At 34.0% G+C, this 22,385-nt stretch overlaps 2 protein-coding genes across 3 annotated transcripts in view; both read right to left on the bottom strand.

Annotated features, from left to right (window-relative positions):
- LOC144834477 (uncharacterized) overlaps positions 1–4,509 on the bottom strand; it is a 31,124-nt gene extending 26,615 nt beyond the window's left edge. For both annotated transcript variants that reach the window (XM_078689280.1, XM_078689281.1), the window contains exons 1-2: positions 4,043–4,509; positions 1,043–1,956 (exon numbers count right to left, since the gene is read on the bottom strand). In XM_078689280.1, the coding sequence (XP_078545406.1) occupies positions 1,043–1,750 (708 nt within the window). In that variant the 5' untranslated portion in view covers positions 1,751–1,956; positions 4,043–4,509. The remainder of the gene's footprint in view (positions 1–1,042; positions 1,957–4,042) is intronic.
- A 5,699-nt stretch (positions 4,510–10,208) lies between these two features.
- LOC144834470 (stalled ribosome sensor GCN1-like) overlaps positions 10,209–22,385 on the bottom strand; it is a 51,551-nt gene continuing 39,374 nt past the window's right edge. The window contains exons 46-47 of the mRNA XM_078689267.1: positions 12,992–13,210; positions 10,209–11,579 (exon numbers count right to left, since the gene is read on the bottom strand). Of these exons, the coding sequence (XP_078545393.1) occupies positions 11,457–11,579; positions 12,992–13,210 (342 nt within the window). The 3' untranslated portion in view covers positions 10,209–11,456. The remainder of the gene's footprint in view (positions 11,580–12,991; positions 13,211–22,385) is intronic.

Genomic DNA, 22,385 nt, shown 5'->3' with positions numbered 1-22,385 from the left:
ACGGCGACAAAGTGTAATTGACCGGTGGTTGCACAGAGTGAGTGTAGGCCTATTTAAACAAAAATACATTTCCTTCTTTCAAATTCAAATGTTTTCTACTAAAAATACAATTAAACGTACACAAACATTATTCGAGTGTTTTATTTTTTAAATGAATTGCTTACGTAAACACTAAAGGTTCCACTCAAATATTAAATTATATTACAGTAATAGGAACTAAACAGCAGTTACGTAGAACCAAGTTCGTCACATCCGTAACACGTTCACACGCATGACTAAACACATATTAAACATGGCGGATAATAAAGTGTAACTACTTATTATACAGTACATTAAATAAACAACAACTACTGACGTATAATCAACACATTACAGAAATGTATTTAAAGTCACGAAAACGAAATGTTCGAATAAATTAATTATATAATCGGGAATTGAATTAGTTTTGTTTTAGCTGGTACATTTCAACATTAGTCACTGAAATATTAATTTATTACCCATTCTGTTTTCATTGAGTCATCGCTAACTGTGTTTCTTTTTCAGCTAGATAGGATAAACTTTTATCTATATAAATTGTCAATAAATTCGTATTTGTCTATCAGCGGGTAACCTGCTTTATATTCTTTGTTTCTTTGTTTTATTACGGTATATATATATATATATTTTTAATTTGTTTGGTTTATAGTGTTTATTCACTACTAATAAGTGTGTTTCCACTGATCCAAAAGTGTTTGTCAATAAAGTTATTTATTTATTTTTCATTTATACAGTACCAGTGATAAATATTTGTTTTAGTGGTAAAACAAATTTGTATACTGTAGTTTTAATAATTCTTATTGGTCTATCAGTGGGGGTGAACTGTTTTATATTATGTATTATTTATGTTTTGATGTACCATGCAGTGATGATATAATGTATGATCTTTTGTTTTTGTGGTAAAATACAATGATTTCTCTCAATTTTGTCGTGACTGTGGCAATAACAAAATAATAACACATAATAAAAGTAACGTAAGCAATATAAACAAAGACGGTGTACATACCATTTCATCGAGTGACATGAGGTCTTGTTTGGTCATCACAACCCGTGGTTTTTGTGGTGGTTCTGGTCGTTTTGGTTCTTGCTCTGGTTCAGACTCTACATCAGCATCGTCTGCCGCGTCAGAAGACTCACCATTAACTTCTGACGCAATCTCTCTATCAATCTCCTGCTCCAATTGAATAAGCATTGGCACTAACATCCCAAATCTAGCACCCTTTCGGGCCACTTCCAAAAGACATAAAATAAAACTCCTAATATTTTTCCGCATAACAAGATCGTCTGTTTCGAATAGTAAAACATCATGGACGCCTAACGAGTGCCTACACCAGTAGATGAAGTTACTTATATTATCCCGAGCGACGAACGTTCCAGGTTGGGCACTTCCACGATATTTTACCTCTTCGGATGGAATCTGTATCAAGTCAGAATTTCCATTTGTGTTTTTGATTTGTATTTCCTTCCACGCTACCGCTTGTTTCTTAATGCTGTTCGCATGCTGGCAAAGTACAATACCAGTTTCCAGTTTTTCGACAAAATTTTCAGGTTGTATATCAATACTATATAAATTATCCAGCCATTCGGCCAAATCCTCTTTCATGGCAAAGAGGTATTCATCACGTGATTTGAAAGACCGTATCGGGACATGTTCCCAGGTGCTGCTGAGTCGGCGCTCACTCGTGTCTTCGGGCCCTGGCCTCATGTCGACCATGGTTCGGTTAACCGACTGCCCGAATAGAATATATATCCTCCCTCCTTAAATCGTTAAACGTACTGGTAAATTTTACATAAGGCTTGCAAGTATATACTTGCTATGAAACACTTCCTTTCAATATCTGAATGACGACAGGAAAAGCCAACTGGTATTCTGTCCATACAGACTGCCTTCTCCCACGACCATTGTCATCCGCCAAGTCACTGCGTATAAAAGAAAAGAGAGTATTTCGACTGGAATTTCAATTGTCATCAAAAACAAAAAAACAACGAAAAACAGACATTTTAACAAAAGGAGGCGATTTACTCAGTTGAGCTCTGTTGAGCTTCTGATAGGAAACCAGTAACCGTGAATGGGAGCCAGTGATGCGTAGCAAAAACATAAACGTTATTTGGCCCTACCAAAACCACATAGGAATTCAGTTATCCTACGGAATAAAAGTAAATAAGCCCAAGGCAGCTTACTAATTATCTTATTACTGGTCTACCGTTAAGTCTTTATCTATAAACAATAAGGATTAACCCAGTAAAGTTAGCATTCTTTGTTTACGATTCGTGTTTAATTGTCTTATAGTGTATTCCTTCCAAAATAACTTTCCATGGGTAATCCTCTTTGGAAAGTTTATAATAACTAGGGGGTCGTGTGTTGCCATGGTGACACATGCTTACATACTTAAAGTGAACTTGAAGCGTTCTCGGGTTAACCCGACCCTGACCGAGAGTGCCTGTAGTTTTTTAGGTGTTTACCGTTACGCTAGCGTTCACGTCAAGCTGTTTTAGCATTTTTAAACGGTTTATTTCATATTTACTCTACGATTTTATCAATGTAAATTGTACAATATTTAAGACCCGATCTAGTCTCTATGATCACATAAGCAGTTCTGATCTTGTCAATTATTTATATCTATCTATTAAATATTTACAACATAATGTATACATTCCAGAATATTTCAATTTTGATGAATGAATGAATTTTAAAATCAATAAACGATGATATACTTGGAGGCCCCATGGTATATAATCATCTGGCATACTTAATTAATTAAGATCACATAGACGATCGACCAAAATATAGATACTTTATATTATATAAGCCTATTTATTAATAGAGCCATTTAAATTACTTGAGCAGTTTCTATTTCCAATCGTAACTAAACTTTACTATCTTCAATCTGCAGAGCACAACTACGAAATATTACACAGATCTAACGAGCTTTGTCCCTTAAAGAGAAAGGCCTATCATTATGTACTTGGCACTAATTACTGGTATTTAGCAAACTTATGCTGTGGACTAGAACAATAGTTTAGCCTGCAGTATAGGCCTAGCGCCTATATGATTTTTATTTATTTTATGTCTTTAGGCTTGATAATGTACTTGAGGGTACTCAAATAATACTGTATTTAGCTATGTGCAAATATGCACTCAACAAAAACACTATCACTACCCACGCGAGGAAAACGGATCGACTATTTTGGATGTCCTACTTAATTTAAAACGTGAATATGGGTAGTCATTTCAAATTTGTGTTCCTATTTTAGCCAAATTCAGCCAGATAGAATTAACAGAACATTGAGAGGGTAAATATAAATGCTAGGCCTATTTTACTACTACACACAACATTGCTTTCCTTGTTTGGACTAGAAATAAAGTACCACTATCCAGTAATGATTAACAGAAACAATTTTAGACCTATTTTTCAAAAATAAATTACGAGACCGTAATATTTGTTTAAATACCATAGTCCAGCACACTATCAATATACTTACACAATCACATTGGATGTCAAGGGAGGTTGGCTACAGCTATAAATATGTGATATATTGTCATTTTAAGTCTGTAACAAACAGACACTGACCTTCGCCTCTATTTGAATGGAAAATACCAACTGTGTATGTTTAGCTATATCAAGTACAAGGCCTCACTACCCGCACAATACTACTTTCAAAACGAACATACTTTAGAAAAATACATTGGTAGACTCGGTAACGGTCTAATGAGTTTTTGTTAATTAAAAAAGTCTAATTAGAAACTTAATCCGTCAGAAAATATAGTTAATTCTTTTGTGTAATTATTGTTTATCGTTTCTTTTTACAAGGAACTTACGGTACGAAAATGAATTCTGTGGGTAGACAAATGTACATACAAAAACACGATGCAGTATTTTATCAGTCTATGTAAATATAATTTGAAAGATATATATAATGTATATATATAGCATTGATGAACCCAATGATAACTGTATACAGTAATGTACACAACAAGAGACAAAAGAAGTAAAAAAGTACATACCAAGTTTGAGATTCGGTGAACGTCAGCTGAAATAATATTCCTGCTCCAATGAATGAAATTATTCACAAAAATAATGTTACAAAATCCGCGCTCTAATAAGAAACACATTTTTTAGAGCAAAACCGTCTGAAGTTAGACGAACCCGGGTCATGCCGACTATCGCATACAGAGCTCTGTTACCTAATGAACTAGTAATAGTACGGTACTAGTTAGTAGTAGGAAAAGGGTGGATTCTACTTCAATTTCAGATGGTCGTCATCTGTGATTCCCTCCAAGTTGAAATTATTGACGCGTCAACAAAAAAGGAAATACTGAATCACCAGGTCCCTACATTAAATCCACATACAGAGGGACTGTAACGCTTAGCACCACCCCCAAGTGCGACAAGCACTGTGCTTCCCCGGATTCACAGTGAGTAATGTACTCGATTCCGACGGCCTAAGCTACTTTAGCCTTCGCTCGCTAAAATGTATATCATATGTGCATAAGGATGAACCTTATGCCGATTGCATTATCATAATTACAATACGGATAGAGGGCGCTGTTTGCGTATTGACGCACATCGATTTTTAATCACTTCTACATTTAGATGCAACGCAGAAAAATGTGTAATTGAGCAAAGTAAATATCGTTAATCAATTCTGAATAAATACTCTAAATAACATAAAAAACACAAGCCAATGCTTATTTCATAAGAAAAGCTGATCTATGAAATATGCATATTATCTATTCTAAGTAATTAAAATAAAAGGTAAAAACTTTAAAGGCGAGTCCCATATTCATTCCTGAACGTACAGAATGATCGGTTAAGCTTGGTTCCCACTAGGACGCAACGCAATGACGTAAGCCGCAACGCAAACGAATCGACCAATCAAAAGCGATGGATTATTCGAACTTTTGCTTGTGATTGGTCAATTCGCTTGCGTTTTTTAGGCTTACGTCTTTGCGTTGCGTACTCCTGAGTGGGAACCAAAGCTTTAAGAGCGATCTTTGTCACCTTATCCTCTCTAGCATTTTTACCCAGGTACTCATTTAGCCTACAGTTATCACAATGGGAAGGGTCCCGAGTTCTTATCAAAACTCGAACCCGGGTATTTCTCAAAATAAGCACAACTGCTAAGCCAACTTCATTTTCCACGTACTCGTAGTAAACAACATAGTTTTAGAAATTTCGGAAAAGAAACTTCGAAAAGTGATACGACGTTACATTAACAAGATAATTAATAAGGAAAGGCAGATTAAATTGGACAAAGGTTATTGAATTTTAAGTCATTATCACACGATACGAATCAGTTAAAATCAAGATAAAACAGACAAGTCAACAACATCAAATTAACTGTAAACTGTTGTTATGATCAAAGTATGGCGTGCAGAGTATGTCAAAGCAGGTACGAATCCTGGCTATTATTAAAAAGAACAAAGGTGATTTAAAGTTGAAGCAGACTATACGAATAAGTTAAAGATGTTACAGAGATAAAACAGAAAAAAAACATACAAACTGAATTTAAAGATACAATGGAGAGCCGAGTGTGTCAAAAGGTGGTTCCAAAAGCTGGTTCTTATCAAAAATAATTAGCACTAATTGAGCTGGTCTTCCTGAACACAGATGTGATACAGACGTACTGTAGCGCACGTCGGTGTCCCTGTGACGTAAAAACATCGTGCAGCCATATGCTATCTTAAATGTGCATATTCCTCGAACATAGGCCTACCTGGGTGCTATTGTAACTTTGCAGGTAAAATCAAAAAGCATAAAAGACCATGTATTATAACCTGAAATCGTGTAAAATCGTACCGTAGGATCCAGATTCCCAGTGCTGTATCTCAACATACTATCTATTTCCGAAGTATCATAGGAATATTTGGTAATACAGACTCAAGTATTTTATATGACATGTGGTGCCTGTATCATGTATGGTTAGGTTATGGGTTAGGTTACTACTATAGATACATGAAACAATGTTGTATTACCAAATATTCCTATACTTCGGAAATATATACAGTACCGAGAATCGGCTGTGTGAATAATGGTCCTAAATCCAAGGGAACTTGGCGTGACTAGGAAAAATGGACTAAAGTCTCTAGTTTTGATTTGACTATATTATGACTTGGCTATATCAATACACTATACATATTCGAAAAGGTATTATCAATTTTAAATTGACAACCGTGTACATTCTTGGGAGTAAATAAAGCATGAGTGGATATTTGGTTAATTAATTATTAATATCACTTATAAATATTATCATAAGTGATTATATACATCACAATGTACAAATATAGCATCGGCGTGTAGAAGCCGACAGGAGTGCGATGGTAACACTCATAATCGGTGTCTATATTGACTGGTTTTAAATCGTCTAATTTTTCGTTTAGCATGTTGTTTACTGGTGTTGATTGATGTCTACCGCCGATCAATATTTTTGAAAAGGGGTAAATCGTTGATTCAATAAAATAGTCATGCATACTGAATGGTAGGCCTAATGACGGCAGATAAAAAATGTGAATCAATATAGAAATTACCAACGGGCTGGGTGAATGATGTGCGAGGAGCCACGCGACTGGTAGGTTACCGTACTCTCAACGGGCTGGGTGAATGATGTGCGAGGAGCCACGCGACTGGTAGGTTACCGTACTCTCAACGGGCTGGGTGAATGATGTGCGAGGAGCCACGCGACTGGTAGGTTACCGTACTCTCAACGGGCTGGGGGAATGATGTGCGAGGAGCCACGCGACTGGTAGGTTACCGTACTCTCAACGGGCTGGGTGAATGATGTGCGAGGAGCCACGCGACTGGTAGGTTACCGTACTCTCCACGGGCTGGGTGAATGATGTGCGAGGAGCCACGCGACCGGTAGGTTACCGTACTCTCAACGGGCTGGGTGAATGATGTGCGAGGAGCCACGCGACTGGTAGGTTACCGTACTCTCCACGGGCTGGGTGAATGATGTGCGAGGAGCCACGCGACTGGTAGGTTACCGTACTCTCAACGGGCTGGGTGAATGATGTGCGAGCCATGCGACTGGTAGGTTACCGTACTCTCAACGGGCTGGTTGAATGATGTGCGAGCCACGCGACTGGTAGGTTACCGTACTCTCAACGGGCTGGGTGAATGATGTGCGAGGAGCCACGCGACTGGTAGGTTACCGTACTCTCAACGGGCTGGGTGAATGATGTGCGATCCACGCGACTGGTATAGGTTACTCTGAGACAGAGGAAAAGAGTTAGGCCTATCTTATCACAGTGGTTCTCAATTGGCCAAAATGAGTACATTTGGTAGGTGGGCGCAAACAAACGCAGAAAGCATTGTCATCATAGCCTAACTTAACGATTGTGCATAGTAACTTCCGAGTGCTCAGTTCACGCATCTTTTTGTGACGTGGTCTACCGTGTTTCCACTTGCGAAACTCCATTCTTTAGTTAGTCTATTAAACAAACCCGTTTTTGTTACGTCATATCTTTTAGGTCTATAGTAGGCCAAATTATGAGAATAGATGACCTACCTTACCGAATCTAGTTAGAGATTCGGCACTGACACACGTCTGAAACTGTGCGGAACGAAGGCGCAATGAAAAAGTCTGAATGACAATAATAAGTAATTTTAATAAATATTAGGCCTAATGGATAATGAATCCGGTCATTAACAAAGGGCGGGAAATTGCATGATATCGGTATGATGACATAGGATGCCAGTCGCCAGAAAACAATAAGATCATTAATAGCTCATTAGCTATGATGACTCCAAATTACCCATTCCACGATATTAAGAAATTATTTGATAATTTTATTCATAGATAAAATAATGAAAATCCAGTAGTATCATTGTAAAAATGGACGCGAGCCTGTTCGTCGCAGTATTAGGCCTACTATAATATCTCGATTTAATTACCTTCACGGTAATTTGATAGCAAATTTTACTTATTGGACAACAACTGAGGTTTAAAAACAAAAATGTTTAAAGTTTTTATAATAAATCATTTCATATGGCACTCATTATTTTCATTGAAAGAAATTAAAACGGAAATTCGTTAAAATACGCGCCACTTGTACGGTGCTGCGTTAACATGAATCGGTGATCGATCGATGGTTATACGATATCGGCGCAGTGCACTACAAAAACTAGAAGGGCACTCAGAGAGCGCAAACATTTGCCAAGGCATATGAACATTTAATGACGTATTCCCATACAGCTATGACACCATCCTTTAAAATCTTATGAAAATCGGGCAATAACTTTTAGAGTAATCCTGCTAACAAATATATAACGATCGATCACATAACTTCTCGAAATTCTGGCGGAGGTAGGCTAACAACCGACCTTAGTTAAAACACCTTTATCATATTTTTTTTTAACCACACGTGTAAATGGGGATTCACACTGTACAAATGTTGAAATCGTTTCACAGTGTGCCAGTGGAGGTCTGATACGTCGTACAATACAATTGTTTTTTCGAACGCGCGTACGATTTTAGTCCCGTTAACATACAATACACATCAAATCCAATTACTTTTGTTCCGGAGGCTATGAAACAACACTTGTCTTCAAGTACACGGGGATTTACCAGTAAAGTGAACAAGCAGAACAAAACGTGGCTTGCTAATCGCATTAAAATAATATTTAAACGCTAAATAATACATTAAGATAAACAGTTTAACAATAGCTGATCAGCTTTCAACGTGGTGAACGGTAGCCGAATTAAGAAACATCAATGTGTGTAAGTGTATGTAAACAGATTGGTTTCGTAATAGACTGAACTTGAAGGATATTACGGTGTAAGTAAATAAAAGGGTGTGAAATAGGAAAAAACAAGGCACTTGAAAATAGAAACATTTTCAAGGCGTTTAACAAAAGAACCGGGGTTACAACTGAGTACGAAAAAGTTAAATTTGTTATTAAGTGTCTCTACGTAGATTTTCTGGTTGATGGTGCATTGTTGCCCACACCAGTTTCTCGTAGAAATTATAAATTAGTTTTTAGGCATATGGGTTCTCGTACCAATGCATTTTACCACTCTGCTTTTATTTCTTTTCCGAGGTTGTGGGATACCCTCCCTATTGAAGTGACTGATTTGTGCCTTTTTGGTTCCTCTAAGTTTTTCCCTGCCTTATTTAATGTCTTTTGCTGTTAACTTGTTTTTGTCTGCACCAGAAGGAGAGTACTAACATAGTGACTTCGTCACTTTTCTACAATCCTCCAGACTGGTGTTAGTTTTCTTGTGTTTGTATTTTTGATTGTATTATATGTATTATATGTCTTCTGGAAAATAGATGAATATGAATATATGAATATGAAAAAAGCGAAAAGAACCCGTACGACGGAGTCCGAAAAAAGTGACTGAGCTGATTAAAAATGGTATACCTCCTCCATGGTTTAAACAGGGAGTTGTAATTAATTATCTAAATAGCAACTCCCTGGTTTTACAGATGTAAATGAGACCGTTGATCTATTGCATTCAATTTAACTAAGCCGACCGTAGTCGCTATAGTTAAATTGAAATAAAGTGTACCAACATTTATGACTATATACTGTATGTGGTATATTATTGTTAATAACACTGAATGACACCTTGCTAAAATAAATGTTAATCGTTGACGTATCGGCGTCCTGTCTGCGTATGTTTTCCCGGAATAAAATACCAACAAAAGCTAAAACGACTTCCTTATTTAAAAAAAGAACGTTGAGATCCATAAATGAACCGTATAATTTCCGATATTGCTTGTATGTGTAAATGTATTCACGATATTTCGTTGAAAAAACTGGTAGTTCATCTCGATGTGACGATAAAAATACCTTTTTTGGAGAAACAATTGAAATGTATTGTTTCAGTAATCTTTTTTTTACTTTAAAAAACCACCAATGGTCTTCTGAGCATGACAGTTTGCCTTACCTTACACCTACGTAAATACCTTGGTCACTCACTAACGATACATGAAAAATGGTATGACCAGTTGTAGGCTAATAATTATTTCTTATTTTGCAACTCAATGGTATAACCATGGATAAACAAGAAGCCTGCATTGCCTGTCTGGAGTAGGAGGGCTGTCTGAGAAGGGTGTATTTAAGAGGTCAGTCACCCAATAGGGCGTGGTCGAGGCAGTGAACCAATGATCAATATATCAAAATATATTGAACAAGGTAACAAATATACCTGGTATGTAAACTATATAATGAATTTCTTTTTATTATAATTCACAATTAAAATAATCAATGTTTTCGACAACTCGTTCGATCGAACATCACGATGTTTATATTTCTACCAGAAATATATATATAACTTTACCGAAATCATCAAAAAACATAATACCTTTGACAAAAATTAAAATGCTAGCCGCGTGTATGTTGTTGCCGTTGTACTTAAATATGTAAATGATATCTCCCCTTTAATATAACACCAGCGGATATCTTAATCCCTTTGCCGTGTATATAGCAAAGAAACGTGGGAATAGAAATTATTGAACACATGTTCAAAATCATAATTGTCTCTTAAAAAGAGAATGACCTTGAGAGATATGACTGTAATATATTACATCATGGAAAATGTATGAAAAAAAGGTTCACATTCTGGTGCAAATCAAATGTTCTGTAAAATATTAAATGTGTAATTTAAATAAATTGGTTATGGATTTCTTTTTCACTCCACAGTGTAAAACGAAAAAACTGAAATGTATTTGGAACAATATACTGTAGTAACATACCCTGAAATTACTTACAGCCCAAATTTATATACGTTTATCAGGCATAATTGCAATGCTTTGCCATATACTGAAAGTGCACTGTACTTGTATGTGAGTTTACTTGTTACTAATGTGAACTAGGTGTACAGTAATATATGAAAATTACTTTTTATGTTGACAAAGGAAAATAATATTTAAGTAGTTTTTTTTATAATTTGATTTGTACATATACGTTGGCACCCATGTTGTTGTCTAACAAACTTCTTTTTTTAAACTTCTCAACATGTAGATACCTCCATGCTTTTGATAAACAGGATGGTGGATCCAGTTGGTATAGCGCTAGCGGTGCAAAATTAAATTATAAACTACTTTTTCACAGACTCATATTACTTTAGGTTATGCTTTCCTGTTTAAAAATCCTGAATCTGCCCATGTTAAAGTACAGTACAGTGTTTGCCTTGTGATGATGTGATGATGTGATATATGTATTTATTTAATATTTCTTTTTTACCATTTGAAATATGGATAAATTTAATTTTCATAATGTATAGCTGTAAAAAAATGTGTTAGTGTGGAAATTCAATTTTGGATTTATAATTCTGTTTAGTAAATCTACATACGGTAGATATGCCAGAATTATTCAACATTCATGTTTTAAAACGGATAAATCACATGATAAGACGTTCATCGAGGTTAACAACCGACAACACATTATCAAAACATTGATGAGAAAATGTCATCAATGTAATATTGTATTGTCAACTTCATCCTTCGGTGGCGGTTGCTTAGCAACCCGTCGTAACTGCCGCATACTCTCCTCAAGTTTGGCAGATGGAACGGAATCTAATGACTTGGATACAACCTGGAAATAAATAACAAATGATATAAGATAGATATATGGTACAGTTAAAATCTTGATACTAGATCTACTAATAATAATAATGTGATTTTTGTTGCATAAACATGGCCTACAGCTACATTAGAACCCCTAAGGGGACACCTTCCGGTCCATACATCTGTCTACACTATCAAACTTTATGTGACAAAAAATGTGATGTGCCCATATATAGACATGATGTCATATCACTACCATAATTGGGCATATCACTACCATAATTGGGCACATCACACTTTTTTTGTCAAACTAGTTTGATAGTGTAGACAGAGCTTTATGATTTTAATATTCAACATTATGAAGTTGTTGAAAAAAATTCTGTTGCATACACAAACTATGTTGCTGTGTCTGGTGCTACAGACCTTGTTCCACACTCAAAAGTGTTCCCATAAAAGGGGTGCCCCAAAGCAGAGGTTCTATAGTAAACATTTATTCTTTGCTCACAGATAGCAACAGTACAGTAGCTACTGGTGATTCAAGGAATCACAAGAAGGAATCTCAAGTATTACGGAAAATTTATATAGAGCATTTAGACGACCCCAATTAATGCAAGCACAGACTCAACATCAAATATTACATTAATAAAACTAATGAAATCTAATTTTGATGATTCCAGAACAAGTTTAGTATGATTACATTCTCACAGTCAGAATAATGACATCGCAATGTTTGATGTTGTCAAGGTTACACGAACAAAGAATATTGTAATAAAACAGTGTCATTTAAAACAACTGCAAGGCTGACGTTATAATTAGGTTAACTAAAGTCCTAAATTATATAATCGAATATAAATAAAGCAATTTATGTCACAAAAAAGTGTGTTTTTACAAAGTTCAGATACATACAAATAAATGATATAATGCTACTATAAAAATAAATAAAATGTAGTTCTTCTAATCAATGTATTCATACATTATTGTTTCAATGAGCAGTGAAGCAGAACATGCATTGTGAAAAAAGGACTATTAATGTTCTAAATTCTTAGTACTACTTAAAACTAATGCTTATATATTCACAATGATTACTTCTGCTTTCCTATATCTGGTTGCAATTACAAAAATCAAGATGCTGTTGGTAGTCTATGATGAGTGCAATTTACCTGGATAAACAGACAATAGCCCTGTGCTCTCCCAAGGGAGACTGATACAAATATATAAAATCCTTCAACATGCCTCTACAATAATGGAATCTTCCAACCATAGTCTCACATGAGCACAATATAACACCATCATCATTACATTTATCCAGGCATGAAACAGCTTGATATAAACTTTAATTCCGAAGTTTTAAGACGATAAAACCAACAGATCCCATTCTTATCGCAACAGTTTCCAGCGGAAATGTGGCCAATAACAAAGAAGTGTGAACATATTACATACCTGGTAGGTGTCATCTCCTGTCCTAAGCTGAAGCAACGAGACAAGAGCCACTTCACTGTCTGCCTGGACGGCCGTGTTCTTGTCCTTAGTGTTGCTGACAAGTACCACTACAAGAGGCTTAATAATGCTGATGTCCAGTGCATGGTCAATCTCACTGGCAAAGTACGATATCATCTGAGCTGCTGTCATTTTCATGTCGTTTGAACTGTGATTCAAACTCTGAAATTGAAAACACACACATTTGAACACAAAACATTCTAATACTGAATCCAAATCACATTCTGAAATATAAGCTAGTAAAGACCACACCTCCTATGGACCAGTAAAACCATGGGCTGACATTTGCAAATCTTTTTGCTTAAGTCAAGTCAAGATAGTTAAGAAGTGCTTAAGTGAAAAACTGAGTTCTTTTCATATGGAATGAATTAAACAGGAAAATATATTGTAGAACAAATAATTAAATGTGTACACAAAGAATAAGTATATTGAACTGTAATGTTCAATATTTTATAGTTCCATTTTCTGTATCTTATAACTCCTTTTGTGACTAGTTTATTGTGGACCTCCTTATCATAAGCCACTTTTCTGGAGGTCCCTTTTCATCTTCATTAAATTTATTACTCTTTGTTTTTATTATGTGTATTGTTTTGATGAATAAAGATTTGATTCCTGGATTTTACACTCATATTCATTTATATAAATGTACAAAAACAAACATTATTCAAACTTGTGATGGATGTGTATGATCATTACAAATTTAATGATGCGTCAAATATGTAATATCTTTTTATTTCATACAACATACAATGCATTTTAGTAATTTTTAACCTTGACTTTTTACATTCAAAGGAAATGAAGCAACATTAATAATGATATGTATGTTTGAAGTGCATTGTATTTGCTGTATCCTAGTCTAAAGCTCTGTCTACACTATCAAACTAGTTTGACAAAAAAGGGTGATGTGCCCAAATGGTAGTGATATGCTTAAATATGGTAGTGTTATGACATCATCATGTCCATATATGGGCACATCACATTTTTTTGTCACATAAAGTTTGATAGTGTAGACAGTGCTTAAAGCTCTGTCTACACTATCAAACTAGTTTGACAACAACATTTTGATGTTCCCAAATGGTAGTGATATGCTTAAATACGGTAGTGATATGACATCATCAAGTCAATATATGGGCACATCACATTTTTTTGTCACATAAAGTTTGATAGTGTAGACAAAGCTTAAGTTCTAGATTTGGTTAATATTTGTAAAAGAAAATTATTTTGGCACACATAGCGTGTCATACCTATACTTGAGCTGTACGGAAAAAAATGAAAACCACTCACTTGTGACACTTGTAAAGGAATACTAGCAACATAAACAGATAATAACTAGCAATTTTTATTTAATATATAGCCATATACAGTACTGCATTATTTTAAATTAGGTAAGTTGGTCTTTAATGCAGTGATGTGCCAACCCTGTGGCATAGCCATACAAGAATGTTTTATTATAGTAATTTAATATGAAAATGTTTCCATATAAATAAAAAACCTTGATTGTTATAAGGAGATTTAATTTAATATTGTAGAGATATAATTTAATAATGTAAAAACATGAACAGATGAACATGAATCACGGAACAACATTCAACTGGCATCTTGAAGAAAAGAAAGACGTAGTCTGCTTTTCATCAAATCATCCTTATCTCCTTCAGTGATTTAGTGAATCATTTTAATCGAACACTTACGATAGGAATATTCGTAATTAACTCAGTTTGCAAATAAGGCAACCCTCGTCGTGTTTCATTTCGACTACTGTACTTGCGTGATTCATATTGAGTTGGCAGATACGGAAACCTCCATGTAACCAACAGACCTGGGAGAGTTCAGTAGATGTGTTATTCGAAATTATAAAGAAAGTCCAAAAAATTATCCAGTTAGTTATGAAATATGACCTATATTGAATCACTGTTTAAAAATGCTCTTGATATACAAAATTTGAAAATATCACCTATACATGCGTCCTTAAATTTTAAATTTCTAAAAGGATACTTAGATCTTTAAAAAAAATTGTTAACAAATTAATAACAACATTTTCAAGTTTCTGAAATAATACTTAAATTTAAAAATCAATTCCAAAAAACTTCTAAATAAATATAAAATCTATTTATAGCGGCAATATATAAATATGGCTAACACATTTTTTTAAAACTATATGTTAAAAATTAATATATATGTCGCTGCAGACTCCAGTTTATTTAAATGTATGTATTTCAAATCATATACACACATAAGGGATGGATGCTCTCCCATTAGACAGCTAAATTAAGTTAATGTAGATACCTCCATGTTCTTGATAAACAGGAAGGTGGATTCAGTGGGGGTAGTGCTAGGGGCGCATTCACCATCCCTTTTGACAGCTACAATTAAATTATGAACTATTTTTGCCACGACTAATAATATTATTAGTTATTGTTCCTGGAACCTTCCCTGATAGAAAGTAATATTCTGTTTGCTTTTATAATGCTGTAGTGTAATTTTCAAATTAAAAGACAACCAAGAATGCCACTAGGTAAAATAAATACTAACAAAGTGGTCAAACAAAGACACAAATTGGATTAGCGTAAAAAGTGAAAGTTGTCGCGATAAAAATCGTCTTTGTAATCGTCTTCGTTTAGTTGGGTTGCTGTAATCTGCTTCCTGGATCAGGTCACGATAAGTAAGCACATGTTTGTTTATTAAGTTCATTTTTAAATAACTTTTAAATAACTTTTTAAAAAGCTCTTTGTTTCTAGAAATTTGAATACGAAAGCAATATCTTGTGCTCTGTCTACACCAAACTTTATGTGACAAAAATGTGATGTGTCCATATATGGACATGATGATCATATCACTACCATATTTAAGCATATCACTACCAAATTTAAGAATATCACACTTCTTTTGTCAAACTACTTCGATAGTGTAGACAGAGCTTTCCTTTTCAATATAACCAAAAATGGTTATCTTGCTTCAGGTGCTGTTAATTTTATTTTATTTTAACAGATGTTATCTTTGAGTTTTGTTGTATTTTAAAAGCCTAATTATGAAAATGAATGCCCAAACTACCTAGTTACGTATTTTTAATTAATTTTGTTGTTAATTGAATATGCAGGGACATTGGGATGGTGCGCTTTTGTAATTGACACATTATGCGTAGATTTTAAGTCTTAGATTTTGCCAGGTGTTTTCCCGAATGAACGGTACTGGGCATGATCATATTGAAGGCTACCTATTATCAAACACAAATGTGCATGGTATCTTTTTCATCAGTAGGGCATACAAAAAGAAGAATGAGACAGAGAGGTGAGAACACTTGCTGCAAGGTTAACTAATTGTTATCTTCGTTAAGTATGATTTAAGTTGAACCTTGACATTGTGAGAAATTCATAATGTAATTTAGATGAGTGAGCTAAAGGGCAAACAAGTTGAACACCTGGGATATAAAAAAAGAAGCTATTTATGCCTTGAGAAGTTTTTCTTCGCAATGTGCTCTCAATTTACTTAGTATGTAGTCAGAGTAGGGCAAAACATCTAAGCTCCCGACAAAAATCTTGGGGTAGCCATAAAATGAATGCATATTTATCATCTATCATGAATATTCATTTACAATCTCATTATTATTCATAATCATAATGAATATTCATATACAATCTCATTAATATTCATAATCATTCCTTAATATACAGTACTCATAAAATAACACTCACCATCATCAATCCTGCTTTAGGCAAGAAATACAATTAGAATCAATTAACAGCAATTTGTCTGCATTTCAATAACATTTATATAATTCCTAACATGCTAAAACACCTGCCCCATTAACCACACTTAGCAGTAGTAGCAAGGTATACTCTTTCACTAAACTAATAATATTGCATTCAAGGTATCTAGTTCAGGGCACAAAACACTATTTTTAGGAGATACAGAAATATATTTCTGGGTTGATCAAGTGTTGTGCTAAGCTGTTGAGGTATTTGATATGTAATGGAAATGGTACACACAGATATATCTCAGAATATATATATATATATCAAGCATATCACTACCATATTTGAGCACATCACACTTTTTTTATCAAACTAGTTTGATAGTGTAGACAGAACTTTAGATCTACAGTAATTAGGCAGCTTGTTTTAAAAAGGTAGAAACCAGAATGGGTGATTTTGAGAACTAAAAGAATTTAAATATGAGCTCTAAACAAAATTAACAAATTTGACGTACGACAGAATAGTCTACTTTAAAGTAATTTTTGTATAAAACCTTCTAAACACCACTATTGTTTACCATGGGAGAGGTCAAACAAAATTAGCCTGAGGGCTGCCTATTTAGATAGATTACCTAATTAACTAAGTAATAATTATAATTAATTATCCTGTTCTATTTAACAGCGGTACTCTGAGGTGTAAAGAGGGCACACACCCACACCGGATCAAAATCATGTCGACATAAGCACAGTTGAACTTTACTAATTTAAAACAACTTGATCTAATAAAATGTTATGTATTAGGCGCAGCATGCAATGATAAGATTAGAAAGTAGCCCGATTGAAAAAAAATGTATAAAAAAATAAATTGTTATTTCCAAAAGTGGAAAGCTAAATTGATAGTTTGCAATTGTTATCTGGGAAATCTATTTTATTTATTTTTTTGTAGCCTCCTTTGATTCTTATTACAACTTGAATTACAATACAGGTACAGTCAACTCTCCCAATACCGGACACCCCTGGGCTAGGTGATGTCTGGTTTTCTGGAAAATATGGTATTCTGTGTGTTTGTACTGGTAAAAAAGAGTTTTCATTTTAGAGAGAGTACGGTATCGGAAGATGACTGAATTAAAAATCTTTATTAAAGTATGGTTCATGGTACACTATGTATTTTGAAAAAGGAAAAGTCTCAACTTTCTCAATGTTTCGGCTGTTATGCGTCTTCTGGGGTAATGGAAACGCATAGTGAAACCTCACTTTACCCAAGTTTATTTGCCATGCAAACCTTTAAAGCTTGCTTCAAACTAGGATGCAACAAAAGAACATTGCGATTACTTACACTTATGTCCTTCCATTGCGTCCTAGTGGGAACCATGCTTAAAAAATTGTCAAATTCTGTGGTGTGAACATAATTTATGTCGGACAACATTGCACAACTATAGATATAATGTACTGGTGGTTGTGTCTGGAATGCCAAGTGCAATGTCATGTATTAATTGTCTGTTTGCAAGTATGCCAAGGATTGTCAATTAGCAAATACATGTTTGTTTTGACACTCTTTTACAAGTATAAGCTATTCTGTATAGATGTGTAGACAATAGACTTGAATGGGAGGTAAATAGAAAAAATGTTCCTATGATGTGAAAGAAGTGGTCAGAGTCCATTCAAATACATGTAAATATGTTGTGAAAAATTCACAGTAAAAAGAATCGTGAGAAAAAGCAATGAATCTTTAAACAATATATTGTCCTCTGAAAGAACAATTTGTAAACAAAAAACTACAAAAAAATTGTTTTCCACTCTGACAAAAAATTGAAGCCAAAAAAAAAAAAAAAAAAAATGATTTACCTAAAAAAAGTCCACAAAATTAGTTTTTGGATGGGGGGAGGTAAGAAAAATATATTTAATCAAATTAATGATTAGTTTTGGCAGCCTACAAAATATAGCAAACTTGTTTATAAAGTATCAATGAGTACAGACGCCACAAACAAAACACATCTCAAGAATAATTAAAAACACACAATAGATTCTATAATAAGCTTACAGCTGAAACGATAATGTCTAAAAAAAGTATTTTTAATTAGACATTGATTCATACGTGTTATTTTATTCAACATAATTACCATCAATCTTTAATTGTAATTTCTTTGTGTAAGTTCAAATATCATCTGCAATTGCAATTTACATAACAATATTTTTAGCAGCCTTTCTCTCGGGATCACATGAATTTATTATCAATCAATGGCTGATTGAGCGGGAACAAAGAGAAATAAAAATTATTTTCATAAACAAGATTGCAAAAGTTTTTATTAGTAAGTAGATGTTCAGTTAATTTAATGTTCATTCTGGTTGGATAAGGAGCATAATGAACTTTAAAACACATTAATCAACGTTATTTATTGTGTTTGTGATTTCAAACAATTTGACTGATATTTCACTTAATGAACACTTAAACATTAGTCTAGCAAAATGTTTATAGCTATCATAGACAGGAACCCATTCTGGAGTATAAAATCTTTTTCTTCCCACTTTAAAACCAAATAATTAATTAAAAAAATTTAAAATAAAATATTTAATTTAACAGTTCTTTCCGAACTATATACAATGTAACACAAACTTTTATAAACATTATTTAATATTCTTTATAGGACACCTTTAAGTGGTACAGTTACATGAAAGGCAACCCACTACATTTGGTCCTATGGCCTATGTACAACTTCACTCTTCAAGTCTAAACTTAAACCAATTTCATGTTCTGGGTCCACCACCCCTCTAAACATTTTCCCTATTTTCACCAGTCATTTCCAAAAAAAAAAAAAAAAATTAAACTGCAATAAGTAAAGATTTTCGCACTTTACATTATTAAAGTTATAAATTAATTTAATCGTAAGAATTAAAGGTTTCAAACTACTCAGTACCTACAAAAACAACCAGGATTAAGTACGAACAGATATGTTATCAAACAATTACAGGCGTCAAAGGCAAATACATTCAAGGTATAAGTTCATTGTTCACAAAGAACGTGTGAATTAATTAATATCACCTAATTAATCTGCTAATTGCTAATTAATATATTAATATCAAGGAAATGATTTTCATGCCTCAATTTTATTTAAGAAAGAAGCTTATAATATCAATTAATTATTTTCAGCTGTTTATCATCCTTGAGTATAAATGATTCCAATTGTTATATTGAGTAATACAGCCATGTGTTTTTATTTTGCGCAACATTTTTTATTTTTTAAACTATTTTAATTCTACTGAATGGTTATTATACTAGTCGAATAAATAAACCAAACAAAGCTGCATTTATTCATATTATCTGGTATTGCGTTTATTAAACATAAATGAAAACTAGAACAACTTGCGGGTGTGGTCTTTTAATCGGTAGCCTACCGCGAAACTAGGTAATACAAAGCAGGTGAGTCGCATGTATAGCCACGTACTACTACCTGATCCATCACATTGTCATCTGTGTCTTTATCACAGTCCACAGGGGTTTGTTACTAAACGCCATCAGACTACTCTGTAATTAGCATGTTATTGTTCATACCACCTGGGCCTCAATAAGACGAATAACGAAGTTGATTATCAGTAGCACTTAAAAGGCTTATGTTGGATGTTGGTACCTACAGGCTTTTAAATTTTAGCTTTGTTTGAAAAATCATTTCAGTGGATGTAATGGGACAGTTAAATGTAATTTGTTCAGGTCTTTTTGTACTAATCTGTACTGCTGTATGTTATGTTGTAACCACACTGTAAAAACTATTAAATCTCTGGAGGTCTGTTATAACAACTCATTGAAAATGTTGCTAGGCTTACCTAGGCACTGTAGTGCTAGTAAAATGATGGTTTTAGAATAAGAGTTTTGAATAGTGAAAATGATCTTGTTAGGTGTACTACGAACTATCTGTTACGATCTTCAAATCTCTTCACTAAATGAGAGAAAATATATATGGAATTTTGATTCTGAAATAAAGTGATCAATCAATAATATAAGGTATATTGAATACAGAGTCTTTTCTCAGGTGACCTTATGAGAATATTAGGCCAGTGGTTTATTTTATTCTGTTTTATTTGATAAGCATCCAGCAGCGAAAAAAAATAATTTGCCAATTACAGGATGGATAAACTATTATATATCATGCTTAATAGACTAAGTATTATTTGAGGTTTAGGAAGTGGGGTAGAAGCAGTTGTCAGTTACAAACCTGAAACTATTAAACAGATTGAACCCTGGATCTTGGAATTGGAGGGCAAGAATAAGTACTAAGCTACACCTCCATTAACAGTGCAAGTCTACAGCTCTGTCTACACTATCAAATTTTATGTGACAAAAACATGTGGTGTGCCAATATATGGACATGATGACATCATAGTACTACCATATTTGGACACATAACACTTTTTTTGTCAAACTACTTTTGATAGTGTAGACAGAGCTTTAGCAAGAATCTTTCAATAAGCCAATGTTGTAATGGAATGACTCTCCCTACGGACATACATCACTTATACCATATAGGATTCTTCAATATTTATTCAGACTCTCGACTATGCAAACATTATAAATCTGTAATTTCATTAAAAATCATCCTAAACAAAGACCACAAGATTTTTCCTTATAGCCTGAAGGAATTTCTCACAATACAGTTGATAGAATTAATCAAAACAAAAGAATTATCAATTAATATGAATGTACCATAGAGAATGAATTTGTTTATTCAAATTAAAGAAGTACCATTAGTACTATTAAACTATGCATAAATTAAGACACAAAGTGGTCTGTTGAATAAATTTCATGCTTGGTTGAACATTGTTAATTGGACAAATTGTGTGAAGGAGTATTAAGGTGGACGAAGTCCAGTTAGAGTATAGACAGCTGACCATCTGTCCGTCAAAAAATGATTTGTTAGATTGACACAATTCATTCATTAAATGAAATGGGGATATCCCCTGAATGAGGGTTAGTCATAGTGTTAAAACAAACAGTATACTGTATTCCTTTTTCACGGGAAAGTGTCCTCTTAAGCCTTGTCTACACTATCAAACTAGTTTGACAAAAAAAATGTAATGTGCCAAAATATGGTACTAATATGATATCATCATGTCCATATATGGGCACATCACATTTTTGTATCACATAAAGTTTGATAGCGTAGACAGAGCTTTAGAGGGGTGTTCCTTGAATAGTGGATGGTGAGATGGGCTAGTATCCCAGGATGGGCCTATATTCGAGTCATTCATTGTAATAATACTTTTCACTGTAGGAAAGTTAAGAGGGAATTCCTACACACTTTACGTGCTCATTTTCAATCACTCAATTTGTGTTAATAAAGTAATTAAACTACAAAAGTATTCTTGATTAATAGGTAATTCAAAGCTGCCATAATATTGCATCACTTCCCGAACACTTACGTTTAAACGCAACTCATCCGTAAAAGAGCCCGCTTTCAAAAAGCACGAAAATTAGATTAGTCACGACAAAAAGAGCAGGAGATAAATCAAACGCTACGACAATATCACGCTTTTAATTAGATTAGGGGAAGGCAAAGTGAAGAACAGGATAAAAGATGAATGAACAGAGGAAATAATTAATGGTAGATCATTTCAAAGTATTAATTGTTTTCGTTTTTGTCAACACCCTCAGAAAAT

The sequence above is a fragment of the Antedon bifida genome, chromosome 2 (genome assembly GCF_963402885.1).
Source record: "Antedon bifida chromosome 2, ecAntBifi1.1, whole genome shotgun sequence".
NCBI classification, from domain to species: Eukaryota; Metazoa; Echinodermata; class Crinoidea; order Comatulida; family Antedonidae; genus Antedon; species Antedon bifida.
This window is presented reverse-complemented; position numbering and strand designations above follow the sequence as displayed.